General features: G+C 35.9%; 1 protein-coding gene and 1 long non-coding RNA gene across 4 annotated transcripts in view; both read left to right on the forward strand.

The window, feature by feature from the left end:
- On the forward strand, positions 1–10,781 carry LOC139973749 (uncharacterized). Of its 2 annotated transcripts, XR_011795327.1 has the most exons (5): positions 1–536; positions 1,783–1,909; positions 3,562–3,673; positions 8,184–8,342; positions 8,911–10,781. It is a non-coding gene; the product is annotated as an uncharacterized lncRNA (long non-coding RNA). The 2 variants fall into 2 exon arrangements; XR_011795326.1 differs by lacking the exon at positions 1–536 and having other exon boundaries at positions 1,361–1,909.
- A 3,513-nt stretch (positions 10,782–14,294) lies between these two features.
- LOC139974236 (fibrinogen-like protein A) overlaps positions 14,295–17,569 on the forward strand; it is a 77,133-nt gene continuing 73,858 nt past the window's right edge. The window contains exons 1-3 of one of the 2 annotated variants that reach the window (XM_071981245.1): positions 14,295–14,454; positions 16,557–16,620; positions 17,321–17,493. In XM_071981245.1, coding sequence (XP_071837346.1) covers positions 14,383–14,454; positions 16,557–16,620; positions 17,321–17,493 — 309 coding nt within the window. In that variant the 5' untranslated portion in view covers positions 14,295–14,382. The remainder of the gene's footprint in view (positions 14,455–16,556; positions 16,621–17,320; positions 17,494–17,569) is intronic. The other variant, XM_071981244.1, reaches the window with a different exon arrangement.

Consider the following 17,569-nt stretch of genomic DNA (forward strand, 5'->3'; position numbering starts at 1 on the left):
CAGTAGATACTGTAAGTTTAATCGCACAAAAACATCGTGTGTTATGACACATACGTTGTACTCCCTGTCCCAGGGCAACTCCGAATATTGAGCCTATCGTTTTAAATTCTACACTTGTTGCTAGCGTCCATACTGACACGATTTTTATCGTCAACTCTTCTTCGAAATCGGGTGTTTTTCGTAAAAAGCTTGCATCCTGAATTCCTGACCATTGTCGATACAATACAACATAATAATCATAACTGACCTATGAATCTTACGTAGCATTGTCACTCTAGGCCATGAACCTTGAAAACGAAAGTTTTGGACCAAATGTACTACTAGTACGCGATTTCCGGCTGCGAGTGACACATTTCCAATCCGAATTTTTTACCGGCCCGGGCAAGGATCAGATCCATAGTACGGCTCGAGTGCAAATGCGACTGGATCAATGCATCAGTTTACCCCGTGGAGAGATGATCGTCTGATAAAATCAGAGGATCTGATCTGGATCTTGTATAAAAGCACAAGTCCAAGGAACAGATTTAAGAACTTAGGTAAGTGCTAATTTTCAAATTTAATCTTTATAGCAGCAAATATGCTCATATACTTCATTATTGCATACTGTACATGGTGCAAATTGCTATAATTTATTTCAGGCTTTTCCAGTTACAAACATGCCCCTCCCCCAAGAAAAAAATAACAAAACATAAATAACAGTTTTGGCATATATATGTCCCTGCATGGTCCAGTGTGCAGATTTTTACTCACATTTGTTGCTCTCACTATGTGTGATTGTGGGAACTAGGGACTGTGTCCCAATGGCTAGGAAAATTATTGAAGGTCAGGCTATTTTATTGAAGTTAATGAGTTTTGTCCTTTTTTACAAGTTGTACTGAAGTTTGGTAGAACACTACCATTTCGACAAAATATTGTCAACTAAAAATTCACTTTTCAACATTGCAGCATTGATACTGACATTGGAGAAGTCCTCTCCCTCCATACAACCACATACAGTACCTCACAGATGTGCAAGATTTCATAACAGGGCTACACAGTCTGCATAAAGTACTAATCTCAGAAGCAATCGATCACAACAATATTGTCTTGCCTGATTGCAACTCCATTGTGGAAATAAAACCTGAAAACTTTGCCTCTTTGGTTGTGGTCAAACAGTGTGTCAATAAAGGATCATATGACACCTAGCCAGTTCATATCACAGTGTAAGGCAGTCTATACTGCAGCAACCAACAGTGAATATATACAGTCTTCAAAAGCAGGGTTAACCACAGAAAGGGAGTAAAACTGTTGAGCAGTGGTCATGCTGTGAGGACTTACTCTTTCAATGCATGCCATTGTGCTCCACTTACATGGGAAACAAAATGTGTGAAGGAACCCTTACAAATTTTAACAAATTACCAGTTTTCTGTCAGAATGTAAAGAGGATGATCCTGACAAATTGGACATTGAGCCAACTCTTTTCTTATCTCCACACAAAAGCAAGGGAAATACATCCCTACCTAATACACTTAAAAGGAACGTGAGCATGGATAATGAAATGGAAAATTTGGAAGAGGAACCAACTTTAAATAATCATACTAAAACAAAACTTTCACTGCCGTTTGAATGGGGCAGTCACTGTGAGTCACAACATCAGTACTATTTCTCCAGATACAACAAATGATTCGCTGTGGTTGTACCTTGACATAAGTTCAAATGGAAGTAGTAGCAGTAGCTTTGGTATTGCCAGAGAATTTTCTGCATCAATTTCTTCATGTGATCAAAACCTTTTTTTTTTACCAGGAGTGAGAAAAAACGAAGGAGACCCAATCAAGCATTTGATCCACTGCCTATGTTCCAATCTGATTGCTGTGATGGTAGCTGTATCAAATCGCTTTCTTACGATGACCTAGAACAGTCTTTTCTAGAGGTTAGTGAAGTGAGGGAAACTTAGCTAAAGCAATTCACTCTGGACAAGATTTGGATTCATCAGGAAAGATCATGTCACACCTGAGACAAATCTTGTTCTATTTATGTAATTTGTGGGAAGATTGTATGTGAGAAAGCATTTTGTATGTTCTTTGGTATTAGTAGCAAGTTATTCAAAGATTGTCTGAAATAATTTCAAGTTGGCAAGAAAAATGCAATTCATGGCAATAAAGGCAAGAAAAGGATGAGAACAAAACTCCATTTGCACTAGCTTGGATGAGGTGTTTATTTGAACATATTGGAGATTACATGCCCCACAAAACAGAAGTGCACCTTCCAGTGTCATACACAAAGACTTCTCTCCATGCACGCATGAAGAAGGAAATGATAGATAGAAATTGGCATTGGTGAACAAAGCATCATTTCCAAGGAATACTTTATGGAAATCTTTAGAAGAGTTCAAGATTCCTAATTATTTTATCTTGTGAATGTGCATGGATTTATGACAGTTATTGTTGCATACATTGCATGGGAAAAGGGGAATAAAATTTCAAATTCCTCATAGCTAGCCTAGTAGCTTTAAATTGATTAACTAGCATGAAGACATTGATAAAGTAAACTGAAACTTGTGAGGTCGAAAGTGTTGTTGTAAGACTGTTTTGCCAGAATTATCACACAAACAATAGCTGTGTACATTACAAATGATAACTTTCAAGTACTGTACATGGTCTGCTGATCAATCACAATTGGTGGGTTATAGCCGGGGTGTCAAAACCACAGGCATTGCATCCTTTTATCTTTGCTGACTATGTAGGCTTTAACTTCATACAATCCAGTGACATTTAATCTGTTTAGTTAACTACATGTGCAGTCCATTAAACATTTCTTCAGAAAAATTCATGTGTCTCTATTGTTAGCTTCAGTTTCAGCAAGCACAAAGACTGTACTGTACATACTGGAGAGAATACACCTCACAGCTAGTGTGCCACTAAAGCTGCATTATCATTCCTTAAAAACATTAGAATTATTGTCAAAAAATTTGATTTAAAGAAGTTCTAAAGAACATGTGACATAAGTTTGATTGCAACCTCCACTCAAATCAGGAGTAAAAGTGCTTTCTGCTGAAATGTCAATGAACAACTCCCTTAGATAGTGACATTTTCAGAAAGTTCCCCCAAATATGCCAGAAATTGAAATATGCTTACCTTTGGTCAAACTTCTTTAATTGTTTTAATTTCCACCTTTGAGGACATTTACCTCAACTGTCTGGGAAAATGATTAGGGTCTTATTTCCAAACATCCCTATCAATTGGTCTAATAAATAACATGAGAAGATGTTGTACAGCTTTACTTGTTCTTTTCTCAATTAGCTACTCTCAGCACCCTATACTCCTTTAAAGGAATTCTCTAAAGTACCTAAAAGAATGCTTAACTTCAGTTATAATTAGTAAACAATTTCAACATGCTCATTGCATTATTCTATGGGTATTCATAAAAACAACATGGTTCAAATTGACACAATAAAACTCTATCACTAATCACTACATAACTTTTTCTTGATTAGGTTAAGCAGTTCAATTTTACACCATTGTGTGAAGTAAAACTTGTACTTTAAATGCTTAATTAAAGTATTTCAACATTATATTTTTCTAGACGACTGAGTTTACTGTGGGTGGTACTTGAAAGAGGTAGCGGAAAGAACAAGGAGTGGAAAGGAAAATGAAGAATGCCGACAATTGCAAGAAGTTCATCTTAATCATCTTAAGTGAGTCAAAATATTTTACTAATTTAGAATTAAAAGTTGATGTCTGCTTTCCTTTTTGAATCCTTGCAGAAGTCAAAAGCAATAGAAAGACTATCTATTCCTTCAAGTCCTCTATATGTGTGGGTGTGTCAGTGATGCTCCTAGTTAACACTTATCTCTTTCAAAAACTTGCTTGAACTACAAATTGGATATAGTAGCCCTAACTAAGATGACAAACCCTAAAGTTCAGAGAAAGGTCATTGGATCGGTCTCAATTTTTCGTAACAAGTAATTAAAATGGCAGAAAATGAGATAGGGGCCTTTTCTGGCCCTACTCTGAGTGTGCTCTATATTCACAAGCAAAGGCATGTTTGAGTTTTAATTTCCATAGGATCCTTGCCCAGTAGTAGTTGTACGGGAAAAGTGCAAAAAAAAGTCAAGTGGGTGGTACGTTTTATGAACAGCGCCCTCAAACTTAAGAAATCTCACTTCTGGCCCTAATTGGGGGTCCATTTTGGGCCTGTGGGTATATTACAATTTTTTTTTTTAAATACCATTTTTCAGGAGCGTATTGACCCTATTTTTAGAAACTCAAGTAAAAAAGTTGTGTATTTTGTGTTATCTACTCAAATTTCTGACTCGAAAATTGCGAAAATCACCTCGTTCATATGTATGAAAATGCTTGCACAAGCCGATTTGAGTAATTCAAATGACAACAACTTCTTAGCATTAGCATACAGGTGCTTAACAATTAAGAGGGTGGTCTACTAGCATAAGGACCACAAATAAACTGCATTTCCAGGGTCATATGTTGAACGATGTCTGTGAACAGCACCCTTAAACATCACATTTTACCAATATGTTGGGCTATTTTGGGCATTTCAAGGTCAAATTTGGTCACAATTAAAAATTTTTTTTTTGGTTTTTAATACAAAACTAGTAAGATATATGTATAGTTATGATGCAAAGAATGAGCTAAAACATCTTTTATATTAGTTATTAATGCTCTGATGAGCAGCTTAAAGTGGCGTATGAGAGTTACATCAGCTCTACAGAAACATGCTTGCGAGGGCAAACAGTGGTAACATTGTATCTTCATTCAAGGAGATGTTAAACAACATTAGAAACTATTGAAATGTATTTATTAAAAGTGTTCTGTCTAATACTCTTTGACTCCCTCTCACCCCCACCCCCAGCACCCTCCCCATAGTGCACTAAGCAGATTTGTATACACACAGTATGTGACTGACTTTTACTGCATAGAGACTGCATAAACATGCATTCAAGGTATACTGAATGTTTTGGTATGGTAATCTTCTGCTTCAAATTGTCTGTATGCATGTAACCCACCCCTCCCACCCACATCCTCTACCCAACCCTATATCAGAATAGAAAATTGTGAACCAGTGCGTACAGTGTGCACTATATATGTGTGTACATGTTCAGTATGTGTGTTATTTTACACCAAGCAAATAAAATACACACTGTCCACAATCATGTACAGTACACACTGTGTACTGGTCATTCCATTCAATACTGTGCATATATCAATGTCATTTTAAATATTTGAAATGTAGTGTATGCTTTTGCTAATTCAATGAATTAAAAGACTTTCAATAATTTAAAAGGAATGTTTAACCAGTACATAAATGTGCAGTGTGTATACTGTACATGATTTTGGACAGTGTTTATTTAAAAGTGCTTGGTGAAAAATAACACTGTACTGAACATGTACACACATATATAGTGCACACTGCATAGTGCATACTGTGCATATTTCAATGTCTTTTTAAATATTTGCAATGAAGTGTATGCATTTTCTAATTCACTAAATTAAAAGACTTTTAATATTTTAAAAGGAATTTTTAACCAGTACATACATGTACAGTGTGTATACTGTACATGATTTTGGACAGTGTGTATTTAAATAGTACTTGGTGTAAAATAACACTGTACAGAACATACATGTACACACATACAGTATATAGTGCACACTGTACGCACTGGTTCACATTCATTTTCTATTCTGATATAGGGTTGGGTAGAGGATGTGGGTGGGAGGGGTGGGTTACATGCATACAGACAATTTGAAGCAGAAGATTACCATACCAAAACATTCAGTATATGCATGTTTATGCAGTCTCTATGCAGTAAAAGTCAGTCACATACTGTATGTATACAAATCTGCATAGTGCACTATGGGGAGGGTGTTGGGGGGGGGGTGGGGGTGAGAGGGAGTCAAAGAGTATTAGACAGAACACTTTTAATAAATACATTTCAATAATTTCTAATATTGTTTAACATCTCTTTGAATGAAGATACAATGTTACCACTGTTTGCCCTCGCAAGCATGTTTCTGTAGAGCTGATGTAACTCTCATATACGCCACTTTAAGCTGCTCATCAGAGCATTAATAACTAATATAAAAGATGTTTTAGCTCATTCTGTGCATCATAACTATACATATCTTACTAATTTTGTATTAAAAACCGAAAATAAAACTTTTAATTGTGACCAAATTTGACCTTGAAATGCCCAAAATAGCCCAAAATATTGGTAAAATGTGATGTTTGAGGGCGCTGTTCACAGGCATCGTTGGGCATATGACCCTGAAAATGCAGTTTATTTGTAGTCCTTATGCTAGTGGACCACCCTCCTAATTGTTAAGCACCTGTATGCTAATGCTAAGAAGTTGTTGTCATTTGAAGTACTCAAATCGGCTTGTGCAAGCATTTTCATACATATGAACGAAGTGATTTTCGCAATTTTCGAGTCGTAAATTTAAGTAGATAACACAAAATACACAGCTTTTTGACTTGAGTTTTTAAAAATAGGGTCAATACGCTCCTGAAAAATGCTATTTAAAAAAAAATTAAAAAATACCCACAGGCCCAAAATGGACCCCCAATTAGGGCCAGAAGTGAGATTTCTTAAGTTTGAGGGCGCTGTTCGTAAAACGTACGACCCGCTTGACTTTTTTTTGCACTTTTCCCGTACAACTACCACTGGACAAGGATCCTATGGAAATTAAAACTCAAACATGCCTCTGCTTGTGAATATAGAGCACACTCAAAGTAGGGCCAGAAAAGACCCTATCTCATTTTCTGCCATTTTAAATACTTGCTACGAAAAATTGAGACCGTAAATTTTCCTCAAAATTAGCTAAATTCGAAAACTGGCCACATGTCTTCCACAATATCTGCAATATCAGACATAAAATACTTAACATTTATGCAAAAAATGCCTCCAAACTTGACACAAATTAAGGGCTCTTAAAATGCAATCTGGATTTGGTTGCTAGGCGGGGCCGTATCCTAGCAAGGAAAATTTAAAAAAAAAATTGTTTGCCCAATTTCATCCTTTGAGACATATGGCAAGACACCATATCAATTTCAGGCGATTCTGAGAGGGTCGACGTGGAGGCCACTGTTGATTTGGCATGGATTGACCCATATGTGTGTAAATGTTCAGTACAGTGTTATTTTTACACCAAGCACTAAATAAATACACACTGTCCACAATCATGTACAGTACACACTGTGTACTGGTCATTCCATTCAATACTGTGCATATTTCAATATCATTTTAAATATTTGCAATTTAGTGAATGCTTTTGCTAATTCAATAATTAAAAGACTTTCAATAATTTAAAAGGAATGTTTAACCAGAACATAAATGTGCAGTGTGTACTGTACATGTTTTTGGACAGTGTTTATTTAATAGTAATTGGTGTAGAATAACACTGTACTGAACATGTACACACATATATAGTGCATAGTGCATATTTCAATGTCTTTTTAAATATTTGCAATGTAGTGTATAATTCGTTTGCTAATTCAATAAATTAAAAGACTTTCAATAATTTAAAAGGAATGTTTAACCAGTAAATACATGTACAGTGTGTATACTGTTCATTATTTTGGACAGTGTGTATTTAATAGTACTTGGTGTAAAATAACACTGTACTGAACATGTACACACATATATAGTGCACACTGTGGACCATACCAATAATTCAGTATACCTTGAATGCATGTTTATGCAGTCTCTTTGCAGTAAAAGTCAGTCACATACTGTATGCATGTATACAAATATGCATAGTGCACTATGGGGAGGGTGTGGGGGGGGGGGTTGGAGTCAAAGAGTATTAGACAGAACCCTTTTAATACATTTCAATAGTTTTTAATGTTGTTAGCATGGCTGATGTAACTCTCATTTTCGCCACTTTAAGTTGGTTGCTAGGCGGGGTCGTAACCTAGCAACGAAAAAGTTTTCAAATCTTTTTTTTGCCCAATTTCATCCTTTGAGACATATGGCAGGACACCATATCAGTTCCAGGCGATTCTAAGAGGGTCGACGTGGAATCGACCCAAAAATCTGTTGATTTGGCATGGATTGACCCATATATCATTTACATTATTTCTCAAATGATATTGGATCAAAACTCAAATCAATATTTCTTATCTGATATCGTAAACCCTGTATCAGTTAAGAGTTTATTTTGTATCATTATATGTTCTATTTTTACTAGGTCAAAAGGAGAGCAGTAACATCTTGCCCGCACTAAGGCGTGCCAGGTTTCTTTGGAACTGAATACCCTTATAGTCGATGGAATGGACCAATCAAAGACTGATCTGCCACATTTTGTCCAGAGTGATAAGGATGTAAAACATCCACATCCACATAACAGGTCAGTATTATCATGGAGGTCTGTTTTACCTCCATGGTATTGTGAAGTGACCTAAGAGTGCACAAGACGGAGAGTGTTTATGTCATTATAAGTGTAACCATCATGTTTTCTGGTTTCCGAAAAATTGTAATCCTACAGTATGAAATTGTAATGTCATGTTGGTGTATAGTACAGTATGTATGTGCGTGAGCAGTATTTGTGTGTGGGTGTTTATACAGGGTGTTTGTTTGTATGATGCCTTGTTTTACAACACAATGTCTCAAGAGGGGAAGTTTGATTATCTTCATAAATAGTATAAGGATGGACACCTAAGGTTACAAGAAGTCTAGTGTTCCTATTGTTTTGGTTGAGGTCAAATCAATTCTGTTCTTTATTTGTTGTTCTGATAAAGAGAATGGCCTTAGTATCCATCAAATATTATGTGACTGTTTTGTTTTGTTTGTTAAAGCACATAGTACAGGTTAATTATCAAACTTTATTTAACAGCAGAAAACAAGTAATAACAACCTCTTTATCATACATGTCAATGAAGTAGTATATATATATTCATTCTTCTCTTTCTTTTCAGGTGGTCTAATTCACACTAAAGGTCCATGTGACAAGTTTGCATATATGTTATGACTGATCTGAAGCATATCCAACATGATTCAAACATGACCATTACATGCAATTTGTGGACACTAGTGAAGCACAAGGATACTCTTGGGAAGGATCTGTTTTTGCAAATGGATAATTGTTACAGGGAGAATAAGAACCGCTATCTTCTGTCCTTCTGCCCTTCTGCTCCTTGCTTTTAGAGTAGAAGATCTTCAGAGTGGTGATATATATAAATGTTATAACTTTGCGAAAGAAGTTATTGAAGTATCTGACTATATTAAAGTTGGGAATATAGCAGCCGTAAACCTCATTGATTCAAGCACACGACCATACTTTGGAGAAGTCACTAAAATTGAAAAGGATGAGGTTATTTTACATTGGATGAAGGGATCCTGGACTGGAGACTGGAAACTGCTAGACTGTGGCCAAGGAAGAAATAAGCAGCCATACACACCATCAGTTTCTTTCCATTCCTTAATGTTCTGGGACTTAAAATTTAACCCATAAAAATCGCCTTCCAAAGAGGGAAGTCTGTGACTTGAAAGAAAGATATGCAGCTATAGATCAAGAATTTGAGCTGAATAACTAGGAAACCTTATGTTTTACACATACTATTGATTGGGCAGTGTGTACTCTTATTTTCTTGCAACAACTTGTGTAAAAGAAGATATGTAGTTTTGAGAAACACACACAATTTTCTTGGTGTATTGCTACACTTAACTGGTTGGGGCGTACTGGTACGCCCCAAAGATATATACAATTTATCATAGTGGTGTATTTCTACTCTAAACTGGTTGGGGCGTACTGGTACGCCCCAAAGATATATACAATTTATCATAGTGGTCTATTGCTACACTTAACTGGTTGGGGCGTACTGGTACGCCCCAAAGATATATACAATTTATCATAGAGGTATATTTCTACACTTAACTGGTTGGGGCGTACTGGTACGCCCCAAAGATATATACAATTTATCATAGTGGTATATTTCAACATTTAACTGGTTGGGGCGTACTGGTACGCCCCAAAGATATATATAATTAATCATAGTGGTGTATTGCTACACTTAACTGGTTGGGGCGTACTGGTACGCCCCAAAGATATATACAATTTATCATAGTGGTCTATTGCTACACTTTAACTGGTTGGGGCGTACTGGTACGCCCCAAAGATATATACAATTTATCATAGAGGTATATTTCTACACTTAACTGGTTGGGGCGTACTGGTACGCCCCAAAGATATATACAATTTATCATAGTGGTCTATTGCTACACTTAACTGGTTGCGTACTGGTACGCCCCAAAGATAAATACAATATATCATAGAGGTGCATTTCTACACTTAACTGGTTGGGGCGTACTGGTACGCCCCAAAGATATATATAATTAATCATAGTGGTGTATTGCTACACTTAACTGGTTGGGGCGTACTGGTACGCCCCAAAGATAAATACAATTTATCATAGAGGTGCATTTCTACACTTAACTGGTTGAGGCATACTGGTACGCCCCAAAGATATATACAATTTATCATAGTGGTGTATTGCTACACTTAACTGGTTGGGGTGTATTGGAACGCCCCAAAGATACAAAAAATATTGTACAATATATCCATTTTGCCCCAAAATGACTATTTATCAAAAAATACTTGCATTTTATGTTCGCTTTGGGAAAATCATACCAAAAATAATCATATATTAAATTTTTGCTATATTTTGTCAACTTGATTGATAAAAATCTTTGCTTTTGTTAGTAAGTGATGGTTTATTCAAAATTCAGTGAATGTTATGGCTAAATTGCTTAATTTGTTAGTATCTGTAACAGCTAACTCTTTTAAGACATCTAATCCACCAGAATTGAGATAAAATGTTTATGTCTGCTCGTTTTACTATGAATTAACAAGGTAACACTGTTGTATAAAATTATTCCATTTAAATGGCTATTTATCCTGCATTTTTGAATAAATGTATATTTACAGAATTTTACAAATAAGAAATGTTACATGCAAATAAATGAGAAAATACGCAACATATTTCATATGTCATATTTTTCATGTACTTATATAATGAAAAAACCAGGCCTTGGTTAACAGACCACATTTCAACGTAAAATGTTTGAATTCACTCGTACATCTTTCATTTTTCAGCTTTTACTTGGAGAAAAAGTGAAAAGTCATATTTCCTTAATTACCCAAATGTTTCCTAGTCTCTTCTAAGTAATTTCAAAATAGAAAGTGCTTAGAGGCAACTTACAAGGCCTGGGAAGTGTCATTTCCAGCGATCTGGGAGACATTTTCGGCCAAAATTTGCTTGTACGCTTCGCGCCAACCTATGGTGGCGCTACGCTTAGATAATTTGCCTACAGGCTTCGCCCCTTCCTTGGCAAATTCCTCGCTACGCGCCTGTTCGAATTTGTAACGCAAACAGCAGATATCACATCATATCAGTGAGCATGAAAATGGCGTTCCAGGATGAAAAGCCTCAAAACTGTCCGACTTGCCTGAAAAAATAACCAAAAGTTTTCGCGCGCGAAGCGCGCGTTCAACGTGTTCATGTCAATATCATATAAGCAAGCATCGGTTATTACATCGCATGCCATCATGTACCGTACGGTCCGTTCAAATTGCGCAGTATTTCGCGGGATGCTAATGTAAACAACGACATGTCTCATGTAGATGTATAAAAAGCATGGAGGTCCAATTATGTCAAAACTCTCTTTTACATTAGTAATGGCGAATTAGGGGCTGCACCCCCGCCGCGCAGTGGCGGAGCGTCCATACGGTCGGGGGAGGGGTGGATGCCCCCCCCCTGACGGACTCAAATGGACTGCTGGCGCCTTTTTCGGCTCTTTACCACTTTTTACTTATTCTAGATTATTAACATTTTTATTGCGCTCTCATCTACTTATTGACATTTGTCACATTTTGTTGGTGTAATTTGGCGATGACACCTTATTCTTCGTTTATCTGCAAATTAGCCAGGCCCGGAAAGGGTCATTTCCGGCGATCTAGGGAGTATCTTTATTCAAAAATTTTCTGTACGCTACGCGCCAACCAGTGGTGGCGCTCCGCTTAGATAGTGTCGAAAGCGCTCCTACAGACCATTCTCGCCACTCCTGACCAATACCCCTAGCTCCGCCACTGCCGCCGCGCCTCCTACGCCTATGTGTGTAGTGTTCGCTCTCGGAAATATCTGCTATTTTTTCATTTCCTTCAACCAAGTTTTATAATAGCCGTTATAAGAGGTTTTAATGTTTCTACACCAATAAATTAACTATGTCTGAATTTTCGACAATTTCTGACCGACATTCTGCATCACACTTCCCTCTACTCGTGCAATTTTGACCGGTCTGTTAGGGGTTGAAGGAAGTTTTTCTATATTGGTTGTCCATAGATGAAATTTTGTACAACATTATGGGTATGTTTTCAAGTGAGTTTATTCACGAGAAATGTGAATTTTCAAATTCTCAACAAATATGGGGCTTAAAACCTTGAAAAGTGGGGCTGACGGGTATTGTGGGCCGCGACGTAGAATCACCTACAAAAGCAAAGACCCACAGGAGATGCCATCAGGTCGAACATGATGTGTGCCGGGTTGACAAACTTCAAAAAGGTTATGGATGGAAAAAAAAAAACTATTAGGAAATACCTGGTTCTCAGGCAAAAAGTGTACATCTGGTTGGTCATTTCAAGCCCGAGAAGTGCCGTTTCCGGTGATCTGGGGGGGGGGGGGGGGTTTCAAAACAAGAAATTTTCTTGTACGCTGCGCGCCAACCGATGGTGGCGCTCCGCTTAGATAGTAATTCGCGCCCCCCGGGTTTGAAAATCCTGGATACGCGCCTGTAAATGATAGGTCGGCTAAGTCGTCACTGATGGTTTAGTGAACATTTCTCTCGTTGAAGGTATTAAAAGTTCCATGGATCATACAGTTTTCTTCAAAACTATAGTTGAGTCACCTCGACAATGTGTTTCTTACTGTTCTTTGCTAAATAAAGATATATCCTGCTGCATCCCTCAGATCAGGAAGCGTTACAGATGCTTCTACATGTGTAATAGCTCCCTGCTCCCAAACACTTTCTTGTTGTTCTTTTTAACAGTTCGATGTTTCGGTTATGAGTTTCAACGGACATTCCGCTTTACCAAATATATTATTGTAGTCCAGTCCATCTTCCCGACAGGTGATGTCGAAAGTTTTCAGGTGCCATGCATACAGCAGTAATGTCTGTGTTAAGCTTTTGATATGAAAATATTTAAAAAAAATATATAAATAAAATAGAGCTTCTCTGTTACCTCAAAGAAAACGGAAATTTCACCCAATCTGTTACTCGGTTAACCAAAAGACATAGCACATATTACTTCAGAAATGGCTCCCTTCTGTCATCGCTGTATGCTGTGCTATCTGTCTGCATTATGGGCTCGTCTTTTAGTCCCTTGTAGTTTATGTTACTTTGTCATTCAGCCCCTAAAGAAGATTCTGCTAGGATCGAAACGTCAGTACACTAACACATTCTCTTACACAGGCCATTTAGTGGATACTCATGAGTTTGCTAACAGTTTTTGTTTATTCTGATCAGTGTATGTTGTGAGAATGGCTTATCGGTATGAGGTAAGTGTCAAGAGGTCTTCTGTTGAGCATGGGATTGAATCTTGAGAAGCTTCTGACAATGTGAAGACTATGCTTATACGATATCGGCACTCGCCCGTTATGACGCAGGACACACCGCAACAACATTATTCATATAAGAACATTTTCACATTGAATCTTTCGTGAGCTTCGAAATCAATTGCACATTACTAAACAGATTATAATGGTAGTGGATATTGGTAAACACAACTGCAATGATTATAATAATGAACTTTTACCTTTGCCTGAATGATATGTAAAATATTACAATTAGACCCTTACACATGTAACAATTTATATATTGTTAAGTATATAACATGTTCAATATAGGTTTTAATCAATAAATAAACCATGGTTACCTTACGCTTTACTGTAACACTCATTTACATATGAACTTCATCAAGAATAAAAACAAAATCCTGTGCTTGTAGGGCTATATTCCATGTTAATCTCAACAACTTGTCGCATCTCTGAAATAATGTTTTGTCACCTTGTTTTTTTTTTACAACTGCACCTGTAAATTCGGAATGATACTCTGTATTCCATATATATACAGCAATACTTTGAACCAGGAAGGTGTTGATAGCTCCATTGTTGAACAAACGCACACTAAACCGGAATGTACGGCAGTGTTACCAAATATAACTGATACTAAAACTCGGCCCTTAAATGCTTCGGTCATGTCACTTGGTTATTTCTGAGGTGAGTCGATAAACAAAGAACCATTTTTCAAAGGAATCATTCTCGTCTGAGGAGCGGTAGGATAAACATTTCTCTCTCTCTCTCTCTCTCTAAATATTATCCACAATTTGCTTCAATATGACACTCAATTGTTTGATCTGGATTTTGATCTGCTTCGTAGCAACGATTTCATCTTCTCTCGGGGAAATGGTGAGTAAACGTAATTAATTTATTTTAACAAATTATTTTTTTACTTTGCTGTTTTAAATTTCTCTTGGCGATTTTAATATACCATGTCACCTTTCTTCTTCGTCAGCTTCGATCGTTTTACAACTTAAGCTTTTAAATTTTGCATTGCCTTTATATTTGTTGTATCTACTCTAACCTAGCCATGTAATATTAACACACAATTAGATACCTGTACTATATATCTGATTTATCAACACTTCAAATGTGTATATCTTAGAAACCAAAAGAGTTTTTCAAAAACATTCAACAGATTTTGAGTGATATATCGCACACAACAAATGTACTGAATACGGGGCTAATTGGCTAGGTTCTTTAACGGCTTGTACAAAATGATACATTTGAAGCTGTAGACAAGCACGTTAAAGCCTTAGTAAGTCTTCCATTATAACAGTTGGTACTAATATGTATCATGGCTGTGTTAACTTTAGGCTACAAAATAGACATCGTCAATGATTGCATGATTATTATGTGCCAACAAAGATTGCTTAGATTTTATTGCTAGCATGCAACCTTTTTAAACATTTATATATCAAGGCTAGAAATATGGATATATCTTTGTAATTCATTTCCTTGAAGGGTCTTTGAAACAAAAATGACTGTAATTAATAGATACTTTTGGTATAGTTTGAAAACTTTACATTTCAATAATATATGATAATGTTAAACGTAATTCTTGTAATAAAACTAATTTGTGTTCAGAATAAGAAACAAAGTTAATACAAAGTAGGAAAAATCAAGTATGAATCAAACTTACCCCAAATAAAACTTATAAATTTAATACTTCTTGTTAAAACACAAATTGACGCTTTGCAAATAATGATATTGAATTTAAAAAAAAACTAAACGCTTACATATATAAGTTGCAGGTTAATGATAAAATCGTTAACGCATTTTAACAAAAAAGTTCACATAAAGAATATTTCTAAACTAGCTCCCCTGATACAAGTGTTTTTAGACTTTCTTTCAGTCTACTTCACATAAAATCCGTTTGTGAAGTATTTAGCTATGAAGATGCTTCTTTTTAATTTTTAAAAGAGCAAGAGGTATTTATATAGAGCAAGATGTGTTTATATGCTTCCATCCGACCCTCGTATATTTAATTATAATGTTAACTAAAGAACTCTTACATGCATAAAGCAAATACAATTTCGAGGCAATGAAACCCCTCAAATACATACATTAGATTTAATCCGTACAGCAATATAGCTGGAAGACGATTTTGGAATGACAGTGTTGTGAAATTGGAAGAAAGCATCAAATTGAATGCATTTGTTTTTTTTTAATTTTCGAAAATAACTTTGTAAAAGTAAACAATTTTAATGTATGAACATCTGGACATATGTTTGATTCTAACATTATGTTAGTTAGATACAAAGGAAATCAACTACCTTCCTCAAGTTAATGTAACTAGCCTAGGACTATACTGAATGTAAATCGCATGATTTGTTTTCAACTAACTACAATAACTCTCACGTCATTGTGAAGTATTGCGTTCAATGCGTAACTACTTGAAATTTCACTACTTGAAATCATTACAAGAAAAAGGCCCGGCTTTGCGTAAAAACGCGTAATTAATAATCACGTTCTAATATCAACAAAATATGCGATTTGTAAGTCCCCCTATACCTATTAAAATTAGTTCCAACCTCTTTGAGTCTTTTTATGTAACTCACTGTTTATTTGTACACATCATCAGGTACTCATGTACCATATTCGGAAGTAAACTGCCTGGAATATTGGTTTGCTACATTTGCTACATTTCTACTATTCCTTAAAAACAATTTCCTTCAAGTTGTGTAATTTTTAAAGAAATGGTCTCCGCATTGATCTTCTATGTTGCGCAAGAAGCCATTTTACTTCTTGGCTGTCGTAGTTACCGTCATCATTTGGTTACAAATTCCAAACAAATGTTTGCGTGCTTTTCATTATGTGCTAGTTACTAATCACTGATAATTACTAAGGCAAATGTAATTTGTTACTTTCACCAAAATACGGCAGTGAAGCATCTTTTATTCTTAAATAAAATTGAACTCTCTTTCGTGACTTTTTGCTTAAATCTTTAGGAGATTGTTGAATCGACCAGTGAGCAACTTCCTCCTAACCGAAACAGAAGAAGCACAGATCACGGTAACGATAGATAGTTTTGAGTTTGTCTGCTTAATGCATTTGTTAAGGTTCAGTTTCATTGATAACATTTCTGCTGTTAAAAAAATACCCATCAGTTACGTAACAGATATAATAATGGAAACACAACTCGATAATCATTTGTAAAAGCTACTCTCAGTTTTTGAATATGTAAAACATACTTTAGTAATTGTTTTGCCACTTGTTTTTATTTTGCATATTTCAAAAATTGTCCGTGTGGTTTATCGGTCTTCATCCTTTACCCACTGTGTACCATTGCAATATTCTTCTATTCGGTTGTTGTTTTACAACTTGTTTATCTATAAAGCATCCATTTAGTTGTTAATGTTTACTGTATGTTACTTAACACACCCTTTCTTGTTTACTCGATGAGTGTACAGTATGTGATTTAATATACCCCTTTTATTTCTAGATGTCAATATATCAATAAACATACACTTTCATGTTTTCTCTTGTTATATGCTCCACTATTCAATCATTTAAAAATATCTCACATTCTTCTAATGGGAGGGATGAAATAATAATTACCCATTATGAGACAACAATATCTTCATCAATAATTTTAAAGCTATTGAATGTTGATGTCTCGTATAGCAGTAGTTTCTTAATATTTTGAAAAACGGTCATTCATGAACCTGTTATATCTTCCTGAGTCTCAAAGAATGTTTTGTATCATATATAGAGATTTCCTATTTTTACTACCAATCCGGCGAGTATCCCAGAGATTGTCAAGAAGTATTTGATCAATGTGAAGGAGACTCCCTTGATTCCGGTGTATATTTGATCCAACCAGTTGGCGCGAAAGAACCATTCGAAGTACTTTGTAACAATTCCATTGATGAAGGAAGATGGACGGTAATTTTGTTCTCTTAATTTGATTGAAAGATTTATAGATGAAGGCTTTTCATCTGTTTTATTTAAAACAAACCTT

Source organism: Apostichopus japonicus, chromosome 9, assembly GCF_037975245.1.
Source record: "Apostichopus japonicus isolate 1M-3 chromosome 9, ASM3797524v1, whole genome shotgun sequence".
NCBI lineage: Eukaryota > Metazoa > Echinodermata > Holothuroidea > Aspidochirotida > Stichopodidae > Apostichopus > Apostichopus japonicus.